This window comes from Amblyomma americanum, chromosome 4 (genome assembly GCF_052857255.1).
Source record: "Amblyomma americanum isolate KBUSLIRL-KWMA chromosome 4, ASM5285725v1, whole genome shotgun sequence".
Lineage (NCBI taxonomy): Eukaryota > Metazoa > Arthropoda > Arachnida > Ixodida > Ixodidae > Amblyomma > Amblyomma americanum.
In genome coordinates, this window is record NC_135500.1 from 97,566,785 (window position 1) to 97,592,129 (window position 25,345).

Below are 25,345 nucleotides of genomic sequence, written 5' to 3' on the forward strand. Positions count from 1 at the left end.
CGCCGATTGCTCGAGAGAGGTCCCACGACCCTGTGATGTCATTGCAACCTGCCCACCGAAGACAAGCTGGGACAAATGTGAAATCTGACGCTATCTTATTCCACTCTTAAGGTGACTTAAGAGCCCCTATATTATTTATTGGCTATTGTATCCAGAACGTTTTTTTGAAGCGACGTTTATTGCCTCAGGGCATAAAAACTATGAAGTGAGAGATGAGTAAGATGCTTAAATAAATGAAAAAAGGTGGGCTGATCTGATGAAATCAAGAAGGTAACGATGATATTGACACTGTTTCCAGGCAATATAGGAATCCGGATTGTCCGGTGAGGGACCCACTGCCGCCAGGTGCCGAATTCTCGTCCGCTTCAGCGCCGGGCAGTCCCACAACAGGTGGTGGATATCCGCCTCACAGTCTCTGTTCTTGCATACTGGACATCCGGGGCGGGGATATAAATCTTTGAAATGCGGCCACTTGCGTGTCATAGCTGGAGTTAGGGCAACCCCGACCCGTATCCTCCGAAGCGCAACCTCCTCTGCACGGGTAAGACCACGGGGGAGGGTTACCGCACACGAAGGGATTAGAGCACGTGTGCGGCGCCGGAGGTGTTTCTTGTTAAAAGGAGGGTGGTGTCATCCAGAGTGAGGACTCGAGGCAAAGACGAGGTTGGGATCGAAAGGCGGGTCGCAGAATCTGCGCGGCTTTGTGCGCTCAGGAGGTCACGCGGGACCCACTCAACACGGATTTGCTGCGGGATGCGTGCCGCTAGACGTTGGATGTCTTGGCAGATTTCTGGAGTGCGACTGACTCGTCGTAGTAGGCGTATGACGTGAAGGGCGTCGGTGCGAATGACAATGCGGGCCGTGGGTAGCATGGGAACGGCGGCCACAGAGCAAAGTGCCTCTTGAACCGCAAGCATCTCTGCACAGAAGGAGGAAGGAGGTTCTGAGAGGCGAAACCTTGACGTTTTGTTCAGAGCAGGCTTGCAAGGACAGTAACCTGCCGTTGTTGTTTGGCAGGCCTGGATGATTGCGTCAACGTACATAACGATGGAGCCATGCGGCATATTGGCGTCTTGCTCTGTAATTCGGTCGCGAAACGACGATGCCGCGTGAGTAGATGATGGCCGACGTAGATCAGTTGGCTTGTTGTCGCCTAGCTGCACAAAACGCCAGGGAGGAAGAACTGGCGGGGGCGGCTGTAGAATGGAGTGCGATGAAACATATGCCCTGAGTGCATATGTTGTGTGTGTAAGGTTTGACTTTTGGCGACGAGCATCGAGTCGTTGCTGCACCAGCTCATCTAGTGTATTCAGCTGCGCATGTTCTTGGAGCGACCGTAAAAACTTGGGCTTGACAATACACGAGTCAGGAACAGGTACTGCTTGGCTTTCTCGGGCTAAAAAAGCAAGCAATTCAGACGTTGGGTCTGATTAGACGCATTGCTCCTAAAACAGGCGGAGCCCGCTCTCATGTTTTACGACAGTTGGTGCGGGCGGTTGTGCAACCGCGCCTCGTTTACCAATTCCAGCATTAGACGAGGGCTCAATGGGATCGTCTAGAAGCTGTTAATCGAGAGGCAATGAGGGTCAACACTTGCCTTCCCCGCATTATCCCGACCGTGGCGATCCAGAAGGTTTCCACGTCGTCACAAACACTGTCTGAACGCGCTTCTTGTCCCAATGATCCCTCCCACTGCTCAGAGCATGCAGCTGTTTCACCAGTGCAGCCGGGCGCGAGCAGCACGTAGCACTTCCACTTTAGATGGGAGTTCCGACTAACCTCGCAGGCCTATACTAACATCGGGTAAAGACAGGGCCGATGGGGTGCCTTCAATCGAGACAGCCCCTTTTTCAAACCGGAAATTATTTAGTTCCCATTTTAGGGAAATTAAGAGAGAGACTATTTGGAAATGGACAGCAATGTTGCGCAGCGAGTCCCCGAGTTCCTGCCGAGGTCATCATCGCAGCGTTACACGAGGGAATGAGGTTGGGATACAAAAGAACATGGAAGAATAGTCGAGGTAAAGGAAAAAAGGGGAAGAGGAAAGAAGGAAAGCAACCGCACGTAACCAGACAGAGCTCGGCGAGACGCGAGAACCACTGAGCGGTGATAGCCGCGGCGTTTGATTATTTATGCTACTCTCGTGATAGTAGTTCTCATGTGGAGGAGAGAAAAGGTTTGAAGGAGCAGCTATGTTTGCCTCACTGATGAACTGTACTAAAGCTTGAAGTGCTCGCAGTAAGGTATGCCGTAAGCCCTTCCGGAAAAATAGGTCGTCCGTGGTTGCAGTAGTGAGCCCGAGCTCTCCGTAGCATTGGTGGAGAGAAACACTAGTCCGAGTGCTCTGTAGTTGCGACGGCTCCAGAGTTACTGCACAGGCCATTGCTCTCGCCGCGGAGGTCCACAAACATCCGATTCACAGTCGGAGTAGAAGAGTGCGCGCACACAGGCCGAACTCGCAGAGCGACCGAACGAGATTTTCCTTCCGCCACGCGAGGGTCCAGGTGCAGAAGAGCGATTCTGCGGCGAATAATGAGTCTGGCAGTGTCATAGGCGGTGACCACGTTTATCTATTAATTTATACCTCAAATGCACCTGGTGGGTTATTATATGAGGACGATTACAGTCACGGACGGGTTGTGGCGGTGCTTGGCTTGGTTTTAGGATGCTTCTTTTTTGGAAGTGGGATGCCTGACTCCCGAAGTGGGAGTCAGGCAGTGGATGACTGCCTGATTCCCATTTTCCACAAGGTGGTGAGATTGGTAAAAAGTGGCGCATGGCAGCAACAGATTCCCAGTGACCCAAAAAAGGTTGCTGTTGTGTCGTTATGTCCATAGGTTAGAGAAGATAGGGGGCAAATACGGCGTGAAGGTTTTTTTTTTTCGGCACCCAATAAGTTGAGTTGCATATGTGCACAACCAAAAGGGAGATCTGACATTAGCCTTCGTGGTAAAAATGGTGGGTGTCAGGTCAAGCATCGACCAAAGTTCCTTTCATGCAGTGTTGGAGTTGTTTATAGGTTTCCGCTTTCTTGCTGTGCCGTATATATTGGCGAGACCGGATGATGCGTTAATAAAAGGCTTCAGGAACACTAATTCCTGCGATAACGACTCGTCAAAGTCATTCATTGACTTCGCGCTTCGCCGTCGCTCATGCGGTTGCACCGCGGTATTTTCTGCTACAACCATTCTTTTTAGATATAGGGACCAATTGGCTAAGAAATAATGGAAGCCTATCACATGCAGCCTTCGGTAGTGGTGTCACAGAGTAAACTAGATTTCCTCAAAGATGCCCATCTTAACTGATAGCGCGATTAAGGACGTATCCCAGTGTTATCTTCCTCTGGCCAGGGTGTTTTTCCTTTTGTTGTTTAACACGTGCGCATTAATTAACGCATTGTATGCCGATTCCGTTTATGTTTGTTTTTGTAAAAGTGAGAGAAAAGTGGTACAGGAAAGGCAAGGAGGTTAACCAGAAGAATGTTCAGGTTGGCTACCCTGCACTGGGGAAGAGGGATGAGGGGGGCGTAAAAGAATAAGAAGTAGAAAATGTGGTCTGTACCTAGCGCGACAAACAACGACAAGCGCAACGACAAGTCACAGGCCGCCGCAGCATTAGCCGGCACACCTTAAGGGCTGCCGAACACTGCGACCTGAGTAGAACAGATTTACAGTCCTCCACCACTGGTACGAGGCAGACAGGCAGCGCCGACGTTCTAGTGTGTGGAAAGGCTGTTTGTCGTTACAGCTGATAATGTTGATGACAAAGTTGAGGACAAAGAAGATAACGATGATGACCTCTTCTCGGAACTATGAAGCTGGAGGATGCGTTGAGCCAGCCATTGGACAGCTGCAAGCACTGGATTCAACAAATCCAGCATCTGCAGTGCATTCTGTGCAGCGGCATGTGCAAGCTGGAAAGCAGCACACGCATGGCATTCACGATTGGCTTCAGCATTGCAATCACTTGCTCGTCTGCGACTTTGGCCGGTTCCTGACCTACTACCCGTCCAACAGTAGGCTCAACACACCGGATGCACGGTGACTGTTCTATTACTGAGGGTGTGGAGTGGTTCGGGAGCAATGGCCAAGTCACTTGCCGGTAAGATTAGAAGATGTATATATTCTTCCTTTCACGTAATAAATTTCAGTTGAAGTCAGCGCTTGTGTTGTCTATTCTCTCATTATGTCCGTGTTTCCTGCGCTGTTATGAATAATGGATGACTATCACATCCTCGGACACAAACCGCGAAGATTGTGATATCATGTTGTTGCGCCACAGCTGCGCCACTGTCGGCGTTTCGCAGCCTATAGCGAGTACTGTATATTGAAGTGCTTTGGAGTCGCAGAAACCGAAGGGAGTGGAGGATACTTCAGCGGTGCGCCGCAGAAACACGAAGAAACTGTGTTGGGGCAACTGACGAACGCGGAAGACACTAAGAGCAGCTAAATGATTACCGAACTCACTGAGCTTTCTGAATAAAAGCACAGGATCTATAGATGGACTGGTACCAATGGCCAGTGGGGACAATGACGCCGGGATTACTGTAAGTAATCGAAAGAGCCGTGTGAGGAAGTGAATTCCTATCAGACGACGCACATGGACGGTGCAACGGACGTCCAGAGCTCGAAAGGATTCAGGCATGTGAAATGATTCGCAATTCAATTTACCGAGAAAAGCGTGGCAAGCGCAGAAATAAAACTTCCAGTGGAACCAAGCCGCGTCATATATTCGAAAAAGTTTCTGCGTCGTGCAAATATCAAAGCTAATTCGTCGAGCGCGGTGGGTAAGGCAAGCAAAGCTCTCAATTATGGAGGCAACCTTGTAGCGGGACTCTTATGAAAGGGAATGTGCATAGCCACCTGCTCTAAGTTACAGTCGATAACTGGCTCCCTTTTGCTCAGAATTTATCAGAATTGGATTATAAAAACCATCTTAATTTTGTGTTTGTATGGAGTGAAACACTACTTTAAGTTTTCGACCCCGTGACTCCGGGGCCAGCTGTCTTTTTTCTGGCGGTCCAGGGAGTGCCTGCCTCCCTCCGACGTCGACGGCACAGGACTACTTTGGCTGGCATCCATCGCCTCCTCACAGGCGCTGGACGATTGTGGTGCAGGCACGTCTTCTTTGGTTTTAGACCTCCTCTCGTGGAGAGAGGTCTTGAGGCCGGCCGACCCAGGTGGGTCACGCAGGCTGCTTTGGGTTTGGTGGTGGGGGTGAAAACATTTATTGAATATACAAGAGACAGGATGTATGCTTGGATCAGCTCGTAAGGAACCGGTCCTTACCGCACTAGGTGGAGGTTCGTAGGTTGGGACCCCAGTGGCGGTGGCCGCCGCCCGGGCTCGCCCGATTAAGGCTTGTTGGGCCCGTAAGTAGTGGCAGCCGAGCAGGGTCGCCTCCCAGTCTTCCCGGGTTGGGTTGGGGATGGCGGGAATAGCCGGGTTGGAGGGGCAGGACCACACAATGTGATAGGTTTCCGAAGACACCGCTCTACAGTGCGAGCAGCTGCCGTTAAAGGAGGGGTCAAAATGTTTTAGGACTGCCGGGCACAGCAATATATTGGTGAGAAGACAGAGAAGGAGCCGCTCGTCCGCCTTATTGGGGTCTTTACATGGGCGGGGGTGAAGGCAATGACTATCTTGATAGTATCTTGTAATATCTTTTAAGGTATAGACCGCATTAAAATCGAGTTCCTGATCGGGTGTGGAGGAGAAAACAGTCTGGTGAGAGAGCGGGTGGGCGGCTGCGTCTTCTGCCTCGTTTCCTGCCATACCATTATGAGCAGGGGCCCATAGAAGGTAACGGTGTGAGCAGCGTGAGCCACTGCCACCAGGGAGGGAGATGGCCCCGCCTCAGGTTTTCTCTGTGTTGCCTGGACAGGTGCCGGAGCCTCATGTGGTGCCCTTCCCACACGCACGAGATCGGCGAAGTTTGTTTTGGCTGTGAAATTGAACGCGTTTCCTTTTTTTTTCGTGGAAAGCCTTCGTACTTCATGAAAAATGGTATCACTGCTTTGTCTTAAGTGTTATTTCTTATTCTTCCATGAGGTACATGATCTTAAATAGGAAGGATGATCTCCTTCACAGTTTGTGTTGCGCAGTGCTGCTGCTTCACAGCTTTCAGAAACGTGCTCGCGTGAGGCGCATTTCACGCATGTTTGACGACCACGGCAACTCTGCGAGCCAGGACCGTATCGGTGCCGGTTTAAACACCGCCGTGGATTCGAGATGTGTCCGACATTTAATTTCAGGTAATCAACTTCTACTGATTCGGAGAGTGTGCTTGAGCTGAAGCGGAGGACAAGAAGTTCAGTTACTATTTCTTTGTTTTCCTGCCTAAATTTGATGCGGTGGGCATTGGTGTCTTTTTTGTCCTTAGACAGTCCAGCATTTCTTCTTCTGCGCGTTCGAAAAATACCGTTTCAAAGGTCACACCCTGGAAGGTGTTTAGGATCTGTATGCAGTAATTGAGACAAGGGTATCCGCAATGGACCCCATGTTAGACAATTCTGAATATTGGGCGTTGCATTTCATTTATAGTAGGAGATCACCACTAGGCGTTTTTTTAGCTTCTAGCCCACGCCCAAGACATAGGTTAGGCTTTTCGCTAATATGAATGAAGATCTCGTTCGGGCGGCCTTATCTGCTGCTTCGCTGTGAAGAATATGCAACTTTGGGAAAGTTTCTTTCGATTTTTGAAAGCACAGGGCAGTCACTTAGGTCCACCCTCCCTTGTGAGGGCGATCGTTATGTGAAGGTCGAGGAGCCATAAAATGCATGTGTTTTTCGGCCACGGGGCCAGCCGCCCCATATGCGGACGGGACAGTAACTTCGAAGAAAGCCCTGCCCCCGCCAACAATACACTGCCACTCTAGCACAATATGCAGTAACTCATGGTAGTTACTCACACAGGGTTAACCCTCAGGGCCTGGAAAAAGGAACAAGACGCTAAGAGAAGAGAAGGCCGGGCAGTTATGAGATAGAAGATAGGAAAGTGAAAGATGGAGGGGAGGACAGGAAAAGTTGACTGCCGATTTCACCCGGTCGGGTTAGCCCGGAGCTGCCGTCTACAGGAAGCGGGGGCGAAAGTTCTGTGTTGCCTACGCAGAAGAGCCTAAAGGTCCAAACACAACGGCTAAACAACCAGGATCCCCTTTTCCCAGGACGCGACTGTCACAAAATTCGGCGCATATCCGAAAAAAAAAAAGCGAAGTAGTGCGGAAGCAATCGCGCCCGCGCACAGCGTAAATAAAAGGAAAACCGCGGAGAAGGAACCTCAGAGAGCGAGTAACCTTGCGTGTGCTGCTGCCCTTTCCACTTTGATCGCCAGCTAGGCGCCAAAGGGAACATGGCCGCGCGTGCCGTCGATTGTTCGAGAACGTGCGAGTGATTTCTACTCGTTGTCGATGGAGAGGGCGTAGCCTTGTCCGTGCAACTGATGCCCACTTCCTTTTTTCTCTCGCGTCGACGATGGCGCAAGACGAGGAGGCCCTCGAATCTTCTGGAAACCGGTTTCCGCGCTCTATCAATGGGGTCGCGCGCCCGGCGCGAAAAGCAGCAGGAAGCTGTGCAGTTGATACTGTGGGTATGTGTGCGCCTTTCTTGGCGCGAAGAACGAATAGATGCGGACCGCCCCTATAAATAATGGCCGTTGACCACTGTCTGTTAGCCCGAGCCGCCATTTAAGCTTCAGAGAAGCGCGCCCGCTCGACTCCCGGCAGAACGCCACTCGACCAGCCACGGACTTGCGAGGCAACGTGCGCCAACCTGCGGGACGGCTCCGTCGTGCTCCTCAGGTCGTCGGACTGTCGCAGTGTCCGGTGAACAAATTGTGTTTTGTTTGTTTGTCTCTCTCTGTGTTAGTGCACTTTAGGTGCAAAGATTCTGTTGTATTGTAATCTCTCTCGATTGTTAATTTGCACGAGTTGCATTGTATTTGTAAATCACTTTGTATGCGCTCGTACGAGTGATTCCGAAATCCTCTGTATCGTCTCTTCGCTGTATAAACTTTGTTTTGTTTTGTGAACCTTTGGCTCCGACCCATTCTCTGGCTTGCGACCGGCGAAAGCTGGGCACCGAACGACAACCCCCCTTGTCAGTTGGTAGCTTTTCTCCTGCTGAGCTTGCCACTCTGAGTCGAGGGCATCATCTCCTTTGCGACCGAAACCGCTACCCTCACACGCTCTAAGGGTGTCTGGGAGTGCACGCAAAAGTTCGCGAAGTGGTGACAACGGCACTGCCATGCAAGGTCAAGCGTTGGTGCTCAGATCTGTGGTGGTGCACTGCTCACTAACACCACCCTGCGGGGATGTGCTTGCGGTTGCTCGGGAACCCATGGGGTAGCTGGAGTTGTCTGACGGGGAACATTGAAAGGAGAGTAGCTGTCATTTAGTTTGTGAACCTGCTCCCACATTTTTTAATGTGATTCGGTTGTTTACAGATCAGAGATAATTCTGCCATGATGTTTTCTCAGCACTGCGAAGGATATACCAAGCTTTAGTTGCCTTTTTAAAATTTACTAGGTTCTCCTTTGTCGGGTACTTGCGAAGTACACCCCAAGCTTTCGTTTGTTTTGGTTTACGAGGGTTTAACGTCCAAAACCGACTCAGACTATGAGGGATGCCGTAGTGAAGGCCTTCGGAAATTTCTACCACCAGGGGTTCTTTAACATTCACCGATGTCACACTATGGTACACGGGCCTCTAGAATTTCGCCTCCATGGAAATTCGACCGCCGCGGCTGGGGTCGAACACGCGTCTTTCGGGTCAGCAGCGGAGCGCCATAACTACTGAGCCACCCGGTGGCGCCCCCAAGCTTTAGTTTGTATTTCCTTTGCTTCCTTTCATTCTTGTGCCCACCATACTTTGTGATTTTGTCTCGCCAGTTATGAACGCCGAGAAATAGCTAAGTGTGCGTCAGATATGAGTGTTTTGTTGGGTTAACGCCGCATAAAGATCTAAGGCATCATCATCATCATCAGCCTTACTACACCCACTGCAGGGCAAAAGCCTCTCCCATGTCTCTCCAATTAACCCTGTCCTTTGCCAGCTGCATCCACCCTTTGCCTGCAAACTTCTTAATCTCACCCGCCCACCTAACCTTCTGCCGCCCCCTGCTACGCTTACTTTCTCTTGGAATCCACTCCGTTACCCTTAAGGACCAGCGTTTATCTTGCCTTCGCAGTACATGCCCAGCCCAAGACAATTTCTTTCTCTTGATTTCGACTAGGATGTCATTAACCCGTGTTCCCTCACCCACTCTGCCCGCTTCCGGTCTCTTATCGTTACACTTATCATTTTTTTCCATGGCTCGCTGCGTTGTCCTTAACTTAAGCTGAACTCTTTTCTTTAGCCTCCATGTTTCTGCCCCGTAGGTACGTTCCGGTAATATAAAGCTGTTGTACACTTTCTCTTGAGGGAAATTGGTAAACTGCCACTCATGATTGGCGAGAACTTGCCATATGCGCTCCACCCCATCCTTATCCTTCTAGTTATCTCCCTCTCATGATCCGGATCAGCTGTCACTGCCTGCCCTAAGTAGACGTATTCCGTCACAACTTCCAGGCTGTCGCTGCCAATTGTGCACAGTTGTTCCCTTGCTAGGCTGTTGAACATTACCTTGGTTTTCTGCATGTTAATTTTTAGACCCATCGTTCTGCTCTGCCTGTCTAACTCATTGATCATGATTTGCAGTTCCCCTCCTGAACGACTCAGCACGGCAATGTCATCAGCTAATCGCACATTATTTAGGTATTCTTTATTTATTCTTATTCCCAACTGTTCCCAATTCAGGCCTCGGAATACCTCCTGTAAACATGCGGTGAACAGCATTGGCGAGATCGTGTCTCCTTGCCTGACGCCCTTCCTTATTGGAATTTTATTGCTGACTTTAAGGAGGACTATAGTGCAGTTGCTATATATATCTTCCAGTATTTTGACATAAGGCTCTTCTACCCCCTGATTACGCAATGCTTGTATGACTGCTGAGGTTTCCACTGAGTCGAATGCTTTCTCGTAATCAATGAAAGCTATATATAGAGGTTGGTTATATTCTGCGCATTTCTCTATCACCTGACTTATAGTGTGAATATGATCTATTGTGGAATATCATTTACGAAAGCCTGCCTGATCATTTGGTTGATTAAAGTCTAACGTAGCCCTGGCTCTATTAGCGATTACCTTAGTAAATACTTTGTAGGCAACGGATAGTAAGCTGAACGGCCTGTAGTTTTTCAAGTCCTTGGCGTCCCCTTCTTATGAATGAAGGTAATGTTTGCATTCTTCCAAGCTTCTGGTACAGTCGAGGTCATAGGGCATTGCGTATACAGGGTGGCTAGTTTTTCTAGCACGATGTCCCCTCCATCATTCAACAGATCTGCGGTTACCTGATCCTCCCCAGCTGCTTTTCCCCTTTTCATTGCTTCTAAGGCATTTTTTTACTTCATCTTTCGTTACTGGCGGGATGACGCATTACTGTGCACTGCTGTCTTTTTGATCAAACTGGCTACTGTACAGGTCTGTGTAAAACTCTTCGGCTACGTTAACTATCTTATCCATATTGCCAATGACATTGCCCTGCTTGTCTCTTAATGCATACATCTGGTTTTTACCTATGCATAGTTACCTCTTAACTGCTTTTAGGCTATCTCCGTTCTTTAGAGCATGCTCGATTCTCTCCATATTAAACTTCCTTATGTCGGCTACCTTGCGCTTATTTATTAACTTTGATAGCTCTGTTAGTTCTATTCTGTCGATAGGGTTAGACGCCCTCATGCTTTGGCGCTTCTTAATCAGATATTTCGTCACCTGAGATAGCTTTCCAGTATCCTATCGAACTGTCCTACCGCCTACTTCTACTGCGCAATCCGTAATTATTGATGTCAGATTATCGTGCATTGTATGAACATCAAGATCGTCTTCCTCAGTTAAACCCGAATAACTGTTTTGCAGCGCTATCCTAAACTCCTGTGCTTTCCCTCTTACGGCTAACTCGTTAAGGGTCTTCCTCTTCACTAGCTTCTTCCGTTCCCTCTTCAAGTCTAAGCTAATCCGAGACCTTACCATTCTGTCGTCGCTACAACGCACCTTTCCGAGGACGGCCACATCCTGAATGATGCCAGGTTTAGCGCATAGATTGAAATCGATTTCATTTTTAGTTTCACGATTGGGGCTCATCCAGGTCCACTTCCTGTTTTCTCGTTTGCGGAAGAAGGTATTCATGATCCGTAAATTGTTTCTATCCGCGAATTCGACTAATAACTCTCCCCTGCTATTTCTAGAGCCTATCCCATAGTCATCTACCGCGTGGTCGTCAGCCTGCTTCATGCCCACCTTCGCATTTAAGTCGACCATCAATACAGTGTACTGTGATTTTACTTTATTCATTGCCGATTCTACGTCCTCATAGAAACTTTCTATGGTCTGGTCATCATGGCTGGATGTGGGTGCGTGGGCCTCCACCACTTTCAGCTTGTACCTCCTATTCAGCCTAATTACTATAGCTGCTACCCTCTCGTTAATACTATAGAGCTCCTCTGCGTTGCCAGCTATATCGTTATTAATGAGGAATCCCACACCTAGTCCTCGTCTATCCTCTAAACCGCGATAGCACAGTATGTGCCCGTCCTTTAGTGCTGTATACGCATCCCCTGTCCTCCTAAGTTCGCGATAGCACAGTATGTGCCCGTCCTTTAGTGCTGTATACGCATCCCCTGTCCTCCTAAGTTCGCTAAGCCCTATCACATCCCATTTAATTCCCGCTAGTTCCTCGAACAGCACTGCTAGGCTAGCCTCACTAGACAAAGTTCTAACGTTAAGCGTTGCCAGGTTCAGATTCCAATGGCGGCCTGTCCGGAGCCAGAGATTCTTAGTACCCTCCGCTGCGTCACAGGTCTGACCGCCGCCGTGGTCAGTTGCTCCGCAGCCGCTGGGGACTGAGGGCCGAGGGTTAATTGGTTTGATCACAGAAGGTTGTGGCCAAGTACTACACCAGGGTGGCCAAATCCTGCTCTGGTGAGAGAGTGCGCTGTCGGTTCTGGTCACCGAGATCAGGCCACACTCCAGGACTGGTTATGCAATTCCATGAACACGCGGATTTTTTTTTTTTTTTGAAACCCGGTGGAGAATTGCGCGGCACCAGGATTCGAACTCCGGTCGTCTTGCACGCGATGCGGATGCTCTACCTCTACGCCATCGTACACCAAACTCAATTAAGGTAAACGAAAATTGTTTTCTGCACAATTTTGCAATTTCGTGATATAGCAATGGGGCTGTAGAGGGAATAATAGTTCGTACCACATAGTGATGGCAAAGAAATAAATATGACCAATGGCTTACAAGCTTTAAAGACGGTCGGGCAACAGCAGTGGCCATCCTTGGCTGGACAAGGACCTCGATGCTCCCAACCAATTAAATAAAGACCTCAGCCTTCTTCTCTGGAATGAGAAACCCGCTGAGGTGCACAAAACAAAACTTGCTCAAGAAAGCCTGTTTCTCTTAAAAGAACTCAATACACAAGACATTCCAAAGCTGCATTATCACCTAAGCACAGCGTTGGGTTAAAAAGAATGCATGCATTATAAAATTGAATAAAGTGCGTTTTTCTTAGTTTTTCAAGATTTCAGCATCAGAATAAAATATGGTTTAGTGTGAGCTCCTCTCCCCATCTTTCACAAGGAGGTTTGTCTTGTTCCGTCATAACGAAGTTATGTGTCAGGTGTATCTGTCCTATGCGAAGACGACATAAGATTACTTCAATGACACGTCCCTGGTGTCTGCACGACTTCCATTCCCCCAAGGTGGGCTTTGCGAAGGTCAGTTTGTTTGTTGCTCAGTTCATTATGCCACTCATTTTGCCATTTGGTCTTCAATTTGCTACGTATCAACTTTATGCAGTCTTTACGAGGTATGTTCACGTTTTTTATTTCACTCACACAGCGCTTACTCGGTTCTCTCATTACCATCTACGACGACGTGGCTCGGGACCTGCGCAATCTTATCATATGTCTTGGTGATGTGACTTTTTCCGTGTTGTGTACGACACTTCCAGCTACGAGCTCAACTACATTTCTTGACTGTGCCACTGTGAGTAGGCTAAGGGAATAAGTGTAGATTATGCAGTTTTTGATGTTGTCATTTAGTATTCTGCTCAAAGCCATGCACACTGCCTACCATTCGGCAGTACAGATTGATATATAATTTGGGAGCCTTATTTTTTTCCATTTCCGCTGTACAGCTGCACTTCGACGTGCATTCCTGTTTTGAGCCATATATGCAAAAGTCCATGTAACTTGCATATTTTAATTTCAGAGCCAGGTGTTCTGGACCTACGTGTTCATGAGGTGCTTTTTTTTTGCGCGTGTGTTACGAAAATGTGTTTCGCGCCCACGGCGGCAGCCGCCCATCACGGAACCCAACTACAGGACGGCACAAGAACTTCACAAGTAAAGCCCTCCCACGTCAGCTATGTACACACTCCCTATTACCAAATATGGGGCAACTCAAGGTAGTTACTGAACACAAGGTTAACCCTAGCCACCTATGAAAAGTAAAAAAAAAAAATAGAAGGGAGAAAAAGACAGGGCAGTAGTGAGAAAGAGGATAGGAAAGTAAAAGTTGGAAGGGAGGATTAGGAAAAGGCGACGGCCGATTTTCATTGGTCGAGGCGGGCCGGATGTGCCGTCTGCAGGAAGCGGGGGCCAAAGTGCTGTGTTGGTTTCGCCGAGGAGCCTTAAAGGTTTACAAGCTCGGGATCGGCTCAACTACCAGGAACCTGTTTTCCACGGACACGGCTGAGCCACGCACGGCTAAGCGCGGGTGCTCGGGTCCATGGTGGCTAAACCACCAACACCTGCATGTAGCATATGGCTCTGCAGAGGACAAAAAGTTTTGTTTCGGGTAAAAATGATTTATTATCACGTGACGCTAATGTATCAGGCTAGTTGACTTAGTACTCCCCTTAAGTGTCCCTTTGAATAAGCGTCGGTCCGATGCTTGAAATAGTAAGAGCAGCTGCGAAAATAAGCGCTCAAAATGGAAACACTAGCATGCATTAGTCCCCGCGGTGAGGTACAAGCCGGACGACATGCACCACTTCAGGGCGCGCCCTACGTCGCTGATATGCTCGCGCTCCTTCGGTAACGACTTCATTTGTGTCAATTTTAAGCGAAAGTTTTGAATGGCTCATGCTCGCGTCCGTCCGTTACGCTCTTCAACTCGACAAGAACAGAAATCTTTGTGCACGATGGGATTCGAGCCAACATCCTTCCGTTCCCCAGTCGAGCGTGCTAACGACTACGCTACTTCCTGCCAGCGCGTATGTATAGTTCTCCTTGTCTAGGACGCTGGAAAGTGTTTGTAGAAAGGCGCCGAATCAGACGGATGCCTCCCAAACGCCCTCCAGTGTCTCCAGCATTTAAGATTCACAAACAACTGTGTACCTAATCAACATCTTAACCACACATCAATGACACATGCCGCAACACCGCGCTAAAGGCTTTCGCCTCACCGCACTTTGGGTCAACAAAGTGCCAACCCCCCCCTCCCCCCCTGAATTTTTACTCCAAGTTAACTGTTCGAAAACCATTCACAATCTCTGCTGGGTGTGTCTTACCTCGTAGGTCACATCTTTTATGCTTCATAGCCAAAACAGCAGCTTAGAAAAGTTGGATGTCAGTTCTGAGCAGCATACAGAATATGTCATTATCTGCCGTCGGCAGAGCGCTAATGCGTTCCGTCACTGCCTCACTGTTTCCCTGTAGTTACAAAGAGCGGAAAGGGGAGCTAAAACGAACTAAAAATAAGCTGCCGTTTAACAACTGCCGAACCTGGTTAGAGATCGAAAGCTGTGGTGTATCCGGCAAGTAGAGGTGGCTTGGCGTCTGTAACGTTGGGTGCGTTCCGCACAGTGGACAGACAGCGCGCCCACGCTGCCACCCTGGCAGGTGGCAGTTAAATTAATGGTTGACTGCGAGAGATTGGTCACCAAATGAGCACTGCGGCCTATTCTACCGCTCTCTACCGGCGAATCGAAAGGCCAAAGGCCAAATGTCAAAGGTCAAGTGGTGCGATACTATGGTGGACCACATAAGACAAGCCCTATGGCCACACCTGACCACTGGTTCGCTTTAAGGTCAACAGGCAACGCACGGTGAAATTGGCTTTACCTAGCGTACTGAATATTTCCCTTGAAAAACAAAATTGCCCTTCTCGCACTGCCAGAGGCAAAACAGCTTCCAGTAGCTATCAGGCCCAAAAGAAGACGAAAAGCCGTGCAGTCACGCGCAAGAACAGAAGAAGAAGCCCAAGGCGAAGAACACGCAGGAGATGGCCCAGGAGAACTCATTGTCTTTGAAGGACCTCCCTCCAAAGCTGCGCAGCTGTCTCAGGAGCAGCTCATCGCTGGGGCCCCGTGAAGAGTCCCGCCCGACACCCGGCTCAACGGACGAAGCCGCATCTGCGGTGAGCATCTCAACGCCCTTCTCGCAAATAATACTCGGCAGCCTTACACAATATTTGTCCCTTAAACTCTTGGCGCCATTTCTCGACATTCCATGCGAAGAGCTCGAGCGAATCCAGTACTTACCCACTCTAATTTCTCTCGCCAGTGAACCTTTTGTGTCGTTTCAGAGCTGATAGTGCAGCCTCGTCGCGGAGGATAGCCAGCAGCGTGGTTTTCTTGCGAATGCAAAAGCTGCATGCGTTGAAACAGTGCGGCATACGGTAACGCTTCGTCAACAAATTACCGTGCCTTCCGGTACGGCCTGCCCCTCACCTTCGTCGCAGTTGCGCTGAGGCTGTGGCAAGGCGCTATCCCAACCTCGCTCATTTGCACCGCTCCCACCTGCCGGATTTTCCCCCCACTTGTTCCCACACTTTCATATTTTTTTCTAGCGAAACTAATATCTCCTATGCCTATTTCACCCCTAACACGTCATGTGGGTTCGCCGCGCCATCCTCTTCCTCCCATCTTTACTCGACCCTGGCATGGAACACCGCCATCTGTTCGACCCTCCTGAATGACCAGAAATCTCTTCATTAAAAGCCCCACTTATCTATGAGTGCTGTTTTTTAAGTTTTCACCCCCACCGTACCACAGCACAGCTGAGGAGGATATGATCTACTCGTGCTAGCGCTGAATGACAGCGCATTCTTCAAGTCACACTTACTCTAGCTACGGCGAAAATTTGCTCAGTTCAGAGCGTAAATTGTGGCAGGGCTCTCTTATTAAAGAATCGGCGTATACGTATTTTCACTGCGTTCACACATTTGGAATATATGCAAGTGACAATACATAGAAGTGACACGGAACGTTAAATCTCATAAACTTCAGGACGTTTTCTTTTTTAGTGACGGCATTACGAACGTAAATGGCTTGCTTGTTTTCAGTTCTATTACTCGAGTATATTGGGGCTACAAGGTCCACTTTCGTCTTAACTTGCTTTGCTATGTAACCCGCATCGTATAGTCTCTTAATGCAGCAGCACAGTTGCTGTATAAAATTAATCCCCCTTCGGTGTTTGGTTCCAAAGTGCCTATACAAGATGTGTCCGTGGTCTATTTGCACCGGCAGACAAAAACTAAGCTTCCAGTGAAAAACGTCTTCAAGAGCGTTTCACTGGTGGCACCTGTTTGTATGCTGCCATAGCAGTGCCTGTAATCGAGCAAGGCGAGCGGAAACGAAAGCACGGACTGAAGTGTTAACAAACCTAGCACGTCAACGCAGGTCGCTCAAAATCTAGCTGAGCCGTGGCTTTCCTCACCGAGAGAGTACCTGTCGCTCTCTTTCGGCTTAAACATGGCCTTTCTCTTTCTAAGGCACTCAGAATCAGTTCACTTGGTGGGTTGCATACATGTTGCTAAAAAAGCCACATCTGAATGGCGCTCAGAAAATGTACGCTTATTGCCTAGAAGTGTTGAATGACGGCAGTATGAGCGAACCACGTCAGCTTTTGCAGGAACTGAAGTGGCAGTGACAGCTTTCACGCCAGTGCGCCGGACTCATATTATGGGGAAATAGTGTCCACAAGGCTTTCACCAACAACAGAAGCTATAATTCTTGCCTATAGGTCTGGCAGACCGGCGGCACAAGCCAGACAGGCGAAAAAGTGAATGAGAGAAGAATAAGTGCAAGAATTTACGCCTACCCCGGTACTGACAAGGGATATGAATAGCCGGAAGTACAACTTGCCTCCCCCTGTCCGACTTAAATTAGCCGTTCGCAAGATTGTGCGACCACGAATGCACATTAAGGGGAGCGCCCACTCAACGGCCTACACATATTGTATGGCTGATATCTACACGCATGACACGTTCTTCGGTCAGCACGTTAAAGCGATAGATTCTGGTTAAGAAATAGCGATGTCGTCGAAGCTAGCTGCCCTACAGAATGTCCTTTGTATAACTATTGCTTGCGATAAAATATCACAAGCTTAGCTTTGGGCAATCCTAGTCCACGCTTTCTTCAACGCGTTTAGAGATTAAAAATTGACGGCTGTCATATAAGCGTTCTCTGAGGACAGTGAAATCTATCCTAGTTGTCCGAATTTCATAGAGTGAGAACACAAGGCTGCCAACATTCATGATGCAAGCAGCTGCGGCTGCACACATTCAAATCAAAAACAGTATCCCAGGTATCAGTTTATCATTGGTGCAATGACAAAACTGCATAGCACATTAGTAGGCTTTGCATGTGGCTGTTTAGCGCACCTGGTAGATGATTTGGGTACACAACTCGCTTGTCAGCGACACTCATGTGAGCGGCAAAATTTTCACTTGTGCCACTTTTCATTTCCCGTCATGGCATCCTTTGAGCCAAGCCTCTACGTTCGAAAACGATCGCGCTGGTAATCGCCACGTGTCCATCCACGTGCCCAGTTCCCGCTGGTGGGATCCTCTACAGATGAGACCCGCCGCCGCCGTCGTCAGGTGACCCAATCAATCCTCTGCGTCGCTTCTGTGGTGGGTGCCATGGTGTTGGCGCTGTCGCTGATGCTGAAGATTCCACGCACCGCGCGCAGTGCCATAAGTCCCTGCCTGTCGCCGTCCTGCCGCCTCTACGTGCGCTCCCTGGAAGCGTCCATGGACTCCGGCAGAGACCCGTGCGTCGACTTCTACGCCTTTGTCTGCGCACGCTGGAAGCCCGGTAGGTTTGCAGACACCACGGCCGAAAAGCTCTCTCGATGGACCGGTTCTCAAGAGGGGCAATTATTTCACAAATAGAGTATAGCAGTATCATCAGCCTGACTACACCCATTGCAGGGCAAAGGCCTCTCCCATGTCTCTCCAATTATTCCTCTCCTTTGCCAGTTGCGCCCTCCTTATGCCTGAAAACTTCTTAATCTCATCCGCCCACCTAAACTTATGCCGCCCCCTCCTACACTTGCCTTCTCTTGGAATCCACGCCGTTACCCTTAAGACCAGCGTTTGTCGTCCCCTCGCATTACATGCCCTGCCCAAGCCCATTTCTTTCTCTTGATCTCGACTATGATGTCGTTAACACGCGTTTGTTCCCTCACTCACTTCCGGTCTCTTAACGTTACACCTATCATTCTTTTAACATGGTTCGCTGCGTTGTCCTTAACTTAATAAGCTGAACCCTTTTCGTTAGCCTCCCCGTATCTGCCCCGTAGATGTGTACCGGCCAGATACAGTTGTTATACGATTTTTATATGGTCAAACTGCTATTCATGATCTGAGAGAACCTGCCATATGTGCTCCACCCCATTCTTGATGATGATGCTAGGTTTTTATGGCGCAAGGGCAATTAAGGCCAAAGAGCGCCAAACACGAGGTTTTTGGTCGACTCGGGCAAAAATGTGTACAGATGATATCCACCCCATTATTAACCTTCGTTATTTCCCTCTCATGATCCGGATCAGCTGCCACTACCTGCCCTAAGCAGGCGTATTCCTTTACCACTTCCAGCACCTCGCTTCCAATTGTGAACTGCTGTTCCCTTACTAGGCTGCTGAACATTACTTTCGTTTTTTGCATGGTAATTTTTAGACCCACTGTTTTGCTCTCCTTGCCTAAATCATTGATCATATTTTGCCATTCATCTCGTGAGTGACTCAGCAAGGCAATGTCATCAGCGAATCGCAGATTGTTTAGGTATTCTTCATTAACTCATATTCCCAATTGTTCCCAATTGAGGCCTCGGAACGCCTCCTGTAAACAGGCGGTGAACAGCATTGGCGAGATCGTATCTCCTTCTCTGACGCCCTTCCTTATCGGAATTTTATTGCTGACTTTATGGAGGACTATGGTAGCTGTGCAGTTGCTATAGATAACCAGTATTTTCACATTACGCTTTTCTACACCCTGATTCCGCAATGCCTGTATGAAAGCTGAGGTTCCCACTGAGTCGAATGCTTTCTCGTAATCAATGAAGACTATATAGAGGGGTTGGTTGTGTTGTGCGCATTTCTATATCAACTGATTGATAGTGTGAATATGATGTATTGTTGAATAACCTTTACGAAAGCCTAACTTATCATTTGGTTGATTAAAGTCTAAGATTGCCCTGACTCCATCAGCGGTTACCTTAGTAAATACTTTGTAGCCAACGGACAGTAAGCTGATCGGTCTGTAATTTTTCAAGTCCTTTTCGAGTAATTTTTCAACTCCTAAGGCTTTCTTTACTTCCTCTTTCGTTACTTCCGGAACGACGCATTGCTATGCGCTAATGTCTCTCTCATTAAAGCTCTGATTAGATTAACTACTATATAGATTTGTGTAGAACTCTTCGGCTGCTTTAACTATCCTATCCGTATTGCTAATTGCATTGCCCTCCCTGTCTCTTAACGCATACATCTGATTTTTTACCAATGCCTAGTTTCCTCTTCATCACTTTCAGGCTACCTTCGTTCCTTAGAACAATCTCGATCCTCTCCATATTGAACTTCCTTATGTCGGCAACCTTGCCCTTATTTAATAACTTCGATAGCTCTGCTAGTTCTATCCTGTCTGTAGGATTAGACGCCCTCATGGTTTGGCGTTTATTAATCAGATCTTTTGTCTCCTGATATAGCCTGCCGGTATCCTGCCGAACCGTCCTACCGCCTACTTCACTGCGCAATCCGTAATTATAGCTGTCAGATTATCGCTCATTGTATGGACATTAAGATCGTCTTCCTCAGTTAAGGCTGAATCTGTTCTGCAGCGATATCCTGAATTCCTCTATTTTCGCTCTTATCGCTAACTCGTTAATGGACTTCTTCACTAGCTTCTTCTGTTCTCTTCTTAACTCTAAGCTAATACGAGACCTTACCATTCTGTGGTCGCTACACCGCACCTTTCCGACGACGTCCACATCCTCAACGATGCCAGGCTGAGCGCATAATATGAAGTCAATTTCATTTTCAGTCTCACCATTGGGGCTCTTCCAGGTCCACATCGTGTCCTCTCGTTTGCAGAAGTAGGTATTCATGATCCGTAAATTGTTTCTATCCGCGAACTCTACTAATAACTCTCCCCTGCTATTCCTAGAGCCTATCGCATAGTCACCTACCGCTTGGTCACCAGCCTGCTTTTTGCCCACCCTCGCATTGAAGTCGCCCATCAGTACAGTGTACTGTGATTTTGCTTTGTTCATTGCCGATTCCACGTCTTCATAGAAGCTTTCAACGGTCTGGTCATCATGGCTGGATGTGGGTGCGTAGGCCTGCACCATCTTCAGCTTGTACCTCCTATTGAGCCTAATTACGATAGCTGCCACTCTCTCGTTAATACTATAGAACTCCTCTACGTTGTCAGCTATATCCTTAATAATGAGAAATCCCACACCTAGTCCTCGTCTAGCCACTAATCCGTGACAGCACAGTATGTGCCCGTTCTTTAGTACTGTGCACGCCTCACCTGTCCTCCTAACTTCACTGAGCCCTATGACATCCCATTTAATGCCCGGTAGTTCCTCGAACAGCACTGCTAGGCTAGCCTCACTAGATAATGTTCTAGCGTTGAACATTGCCAGGTTGAGATCCCAGTATACATATAACAGTATACACGCGTTTAAGTTGCTAAACCGAAGAAATTAAGAGGACGTTGCTGTTCTCACATCCGCACTTTTAAGACGGATCTACGCCGGCTAGCCAAGGAGGTCGCGCGATAGGTTCCAGCCCCGTCGTTACGCTCCCTTCCCGCTTTCCTAGTGCTCTGGAACGTAAGTGTTTGAGCGAAATCAGTCGCGCGACCTCTGCGAATCGCCAGCGTGAATGTGCCCTTATACCGATGCATATAGCGAAGCCACAGTGGCGCCATCTGGTTTTTGCATCGTGATCGATTATTGTAAACAAACCGAAGCTTTTCCGTTAGGCGTAGTAGCGGCAGAATCGTAAAGGGAACTTCGCTCACATAGTGTCACACCCCATTCTGCTTTAGCAAGTGCCTAAGTGGTTCTTTTTGTCGCTGTCGCTCCACTCATCGAACGCGGCCCGCCATGTATTCCACATTCGCTTGGGCCGGAGGAGTAGAGATTGCTTTAAATCCGAGCGATTGAAACACAAGAGGAGAACTTGGAGACGGGGGGGGGGGGGGGGGGGGGGGGGGTTACGTATTGGAACGAAATGTGTCATTCTTGCGTGCTTTTCAAGCGGACAGCGTGCGTCAGCGGGGAATTTTTCGTCGCCCGTCCGGTAGGGGCGCTGATCCCATTGGCTTCAATCAAGACGTTACTGACGCCGGACGCTCCTTGATCTTGACAAATGATCGCATCTGTCGGGATGGGAGTTCATGGAGGTGGGCAGGGGGGTGTAGGCTTTGGAGATCGGACGCCCCATGGCCTTGAAAAATGGTCCTAATACTGCTAACACAGTAATAAAACACGTGTGTGCTCGCTTCGATATAGGCGAGGTCAGACAAAGCAGAAGCACGATGCCCCATTAATAAGTTCATCGCTTAATAATTACCGTTAGACTTATGCTGCTGACCGCGGAAACCACACGCAGATATCAGTGTAAATCGACATCCCGCGGTGTGCGGCCAAACAGTAGGGCGTCCAGCAGAACTGCCATAGCAATGCTAAGCACCGGTGATAGCACACTTCCTTGCGGCACTCCACGAGACAATGACCTCATGCTGCAATTTTTTTTCCAATGAGAACTTGCATCCTACGGTCACTCGCATCCTGCGCCTTCTTGTTTCAGAGAGCTGCCGCGGGACCGCAGAGTTGAGCAAGTTGACTATAAAGTCGAACTTTTATAAAAAGTGAGCCGAGATGCGTCACCACTCAACAAAGGATTAGCATGCCTTTTACGATCACCCCATTCTGCAAGGTCACGGGTTTGGTTCCGGCCACGACGGCGGTATTTCGATGGAGGTGAAATGCAAAAAAAAAAACATCCATGTGCTGTGTGATCTCACCGCACGTTAAACACCCCGAGGTGGTCTAAATTATCCCTTAAAGCCCATGTGTTGGGTCGGGACATTTACAATCAACAATTACCGCAGCGGTGGCCTAGTGGCTGTGCATCCGCCTCGCATGCGGGAGGTGCGGGGTTCAATTCCCAGTGCCGCCGGGTACCCACCGATAATACAATGGGTACACGCTTCCCCTGGCCTGGCACTCGGCTTAATCAGGGCGATACGCTCGAGAAAACCTTGAGAAAACGAAAAATACCATGTGCCATGGCGCTTTTTGGCCGCAAATGCCCTCGCGCCATAAAAATTCACTACCATCGTACAATCAACGATTTACGAAAATAACTTTCAATCAACCAATTCTCGCCACTTTTTAAGAACTCGAATTATCACAACAATGAACTGCGCTACTTACGTTGTCGCATTTTAAAGCCATGTTATTTCTTTTTCCAGTGGCCGGAGGTCATTCTTTCCTGCAAGACGCACTACTGGACTACCAGAGCAAAGTCATGGCACAAGCGGTGGCTTCTGCGCCCCGTGTGGCAAACCAAACCAGATTCGACAAAGCAGCAATGTTCTTCCAGAGCTGCATTAACACTAACAGCCAAGGGACAGTTGCCATCAAAGCACTCCTCAAGACTGTCGGTTTGCCTTGGCCCGCCATTAATACCAGCACGGATCCTCTGGCAGCAGTCGTAGCTCTTTCTCTTCGGTGGAGATTCCCGATGTTTCTCAACGCGCACGTCTCAGTCACCGACAACGGAAACCGCAAGCTCACGATAATCCCCACATTTCTGGGCGTCGACCTGGATGCGCTGCTGGCGGAACACCAATACGAGGACGAACACGCACACAGAGCCTGTCTACTTTTCCACGCACTCGAAGGACAAAGCCAAACCGAAAGCGCCCTTTTCAGGGAACGGCAATGTCAACAACTCGCCAAGCTTCAATCCGACGTTTTTCGCCGGCTGAGCAATCACAGCGAACGTCGATGGGTTACATATGCGAGCGTCTATGAGTTCGCAGCAAGCGCAACACCAGACATCTCGGGTGAGTTTTGGGTGCGTCTCATCAACAACCATGCGCAGGTCGGTTCACACGTCCTGAGCAGCTCAGAAGTGGAAGTTTATGACCCGGGATACATAAGGGAGTTCGCAACTATCCTAAGGGAGAAGCCGAAGAAAGGCCTGCTGAGTTTGTTCGGCCTGACCTTCGTCGAAGTCCTCGGTCGAGCCGTAACTGAGCTTGCGCCATTCATCTACAGCGGAAGAGAGCAACTGGCGTGGAAACGCCATACGGTCTACTGCTACCGGCTGACTGACGTAGCTTTGCCGGGGGCTCTCGGCTCGCACACTGCCACGTACCTTTACCACCAGTACCGCACCAAGAAGATCGAGGAGGTCTCCCACGTCGTCCTCGCATCGGTGAGCGAAAAACTGCGCCAGTCGAGTTGGCTGGGTGGAGAGTCGAAAACCGTCATCAAACACCTCCTCGAAGCGCCCATTTTAATAGAGGGCCTCGAACGAAAGATGAATGCCGAGAAACACGAGTTTCCAACGGTGACGAGATCTTTTTTACGGAACATTCCGCTACTGCCAGGTGACATCTGGGTAAAATTCCATCGGCGCTTCCACTACTCCGGTGGTGACGTAGACTGGACCGACCCGTGGCAACTGGCGAACGCCAAGAATGGCCGACTCCGTCTCGTAGTTCCAGACGTGTACATGCTGCAGAGCGTCTTTCCGGACGACGCGTTCGAGAGCGTGAACTACGCGACGATCGGATCTCTCATCGCCCGACAGGCCACTGTAGCTCTGATGACCACTGTCGATAATGGTGGCAGAGAGCTTACCTGGCCCACACCTAAAGAGCGTCTCATTCGTCAAGCGGCGATTGATTGCCTCATCGAGGCCTTCGAAGCTCGCTACAATTCCACGCAGGGGAAAACGACAGTGGACCCGTCTGCTTTGTACGTTGCTTGGAAGAGCCTCTCGCCACTGTTTACCGCCCTGCACTCAAGCGCTGGGTTCCCGGAGTGGAGCGTCGGCTTTCACCACTACACTCCACAACAGCTTTTCTTCATTGCCCTGTGCTTCAGTGTGTGCCGGCAAGGAGAACAGGCGACCTCAGAATCGAGTGCCGCCGCTTGGTGCAACTTCCTTCTCAGCATGTTCAGACCGTTCGCGAATAGCTTCCACTGCCCGGAAGGATGGCCCATGCACCCTGCTGCTTATTGCAGTGAGCACTGATTGTTGCAAGAACCCAGGGAAATAGTGAACCTAGCATATCACTGTTTTTGTTTTATTTCTACATCATGGACTGCGACTTGCACGTGTCATCGCAACGGCGTATTCTTGTATGCGGCGGTTTCACCGGGGCACATTGCTCCGGCTTCGATGTTGTCACAGCAAAGACGCAGCGCATTCAGACTGGTGTGTGTTTAGAACTGGTATGGAAGAGGGATCCATTTTTAAGACTTGCGCCTCGCGTCGAAAGCATTTTTCATTTGCGATTTTTTCTGCTACAACTTCATGGATGTATTTTGCTATGTTCCTAACTATGTGCAACTGAAATCGAAGCATAGTGAGGACGTATCTGGATATCGCGTGAGTGTATATATACACGATTGACAAAATAAAATTTGTAGTAGCACAAGGCTTCAGTGAAGTAATCGTCAAGGACTAAGACGATACTTAAAAGTTCAAAAAATATATATACAGGGTGTCCCAGCTACCTTTAGCCGGGGTTTAAAAATATGCTGCGGCACTCTAAGACGACGCCACCCAATGCATGTGGCTGGCTATTGTATAGACCAACTCTATTTTTGTATTGGACCTAGCTGCATAATTAGGCAAGACTAATTAACCAACTTCGCAAGCAACGAAGACAAGTGAAAAAGTCCGATGAGAAGTTGTATAACGGTCTACGAAACGTCCGACGGAACAGTGTCTAAATTTTTATCTATTACGGATCGGCTTTTTTTCGTTC

The 25,345-nt window shown here is 49.0% G+C and overlaps 1 protein-coding gene across 1 annotated transcript; it reads left to right on the plus strand.

The window, feature by feature from the left end:
- The first annotated feature begins 15,325 nt into the window (after positions 1–15,325).
- LOC144129696 (neprilysin-1-like) lies at positions 15,326–24,606 on the plus strand. Its single transcript, XM_077663797.1, has 3 exons — positions 15,326–15,460; positions 17,876–18,143; positions 22,811–24,606. Exons 1-3 carry the CDS (start codon positions 15,326–15,328, stop codon positions 24,604–24,606), a joined length of 2,199 nt encoding a protein of 732 aa, XP_077519923.1.
- The last annotated feature ends 739 nt before the right edge of the window (positions 24,607–25,345 follow it).

Bases quoted from the DNA above. Each gene is read 5' to 3' on its own strand.
- LOC144129696 (XM_077663797.1), top strand. From the start codon at position 15,326: ATGGCCCAGGAGAACTCATTGTCTTTGAAGGACCTCCCTCCAAAGCTG. The intron at 15,461-17,875 runs GTGAGCATCTCA...CCACGTGCCCAG, and splicing joins CGGACGAAGCCGCATCTGCG to TTCCCGCTGGTGGGATCCTC. The intron at 18,144-22,810 runs GTAGGTTTGCAG...TTCTTTTTCCAG, and splicing joins CTGCGCACGCTGGAAGCCCG to TGGCCGGAGGTCATTCTTTC.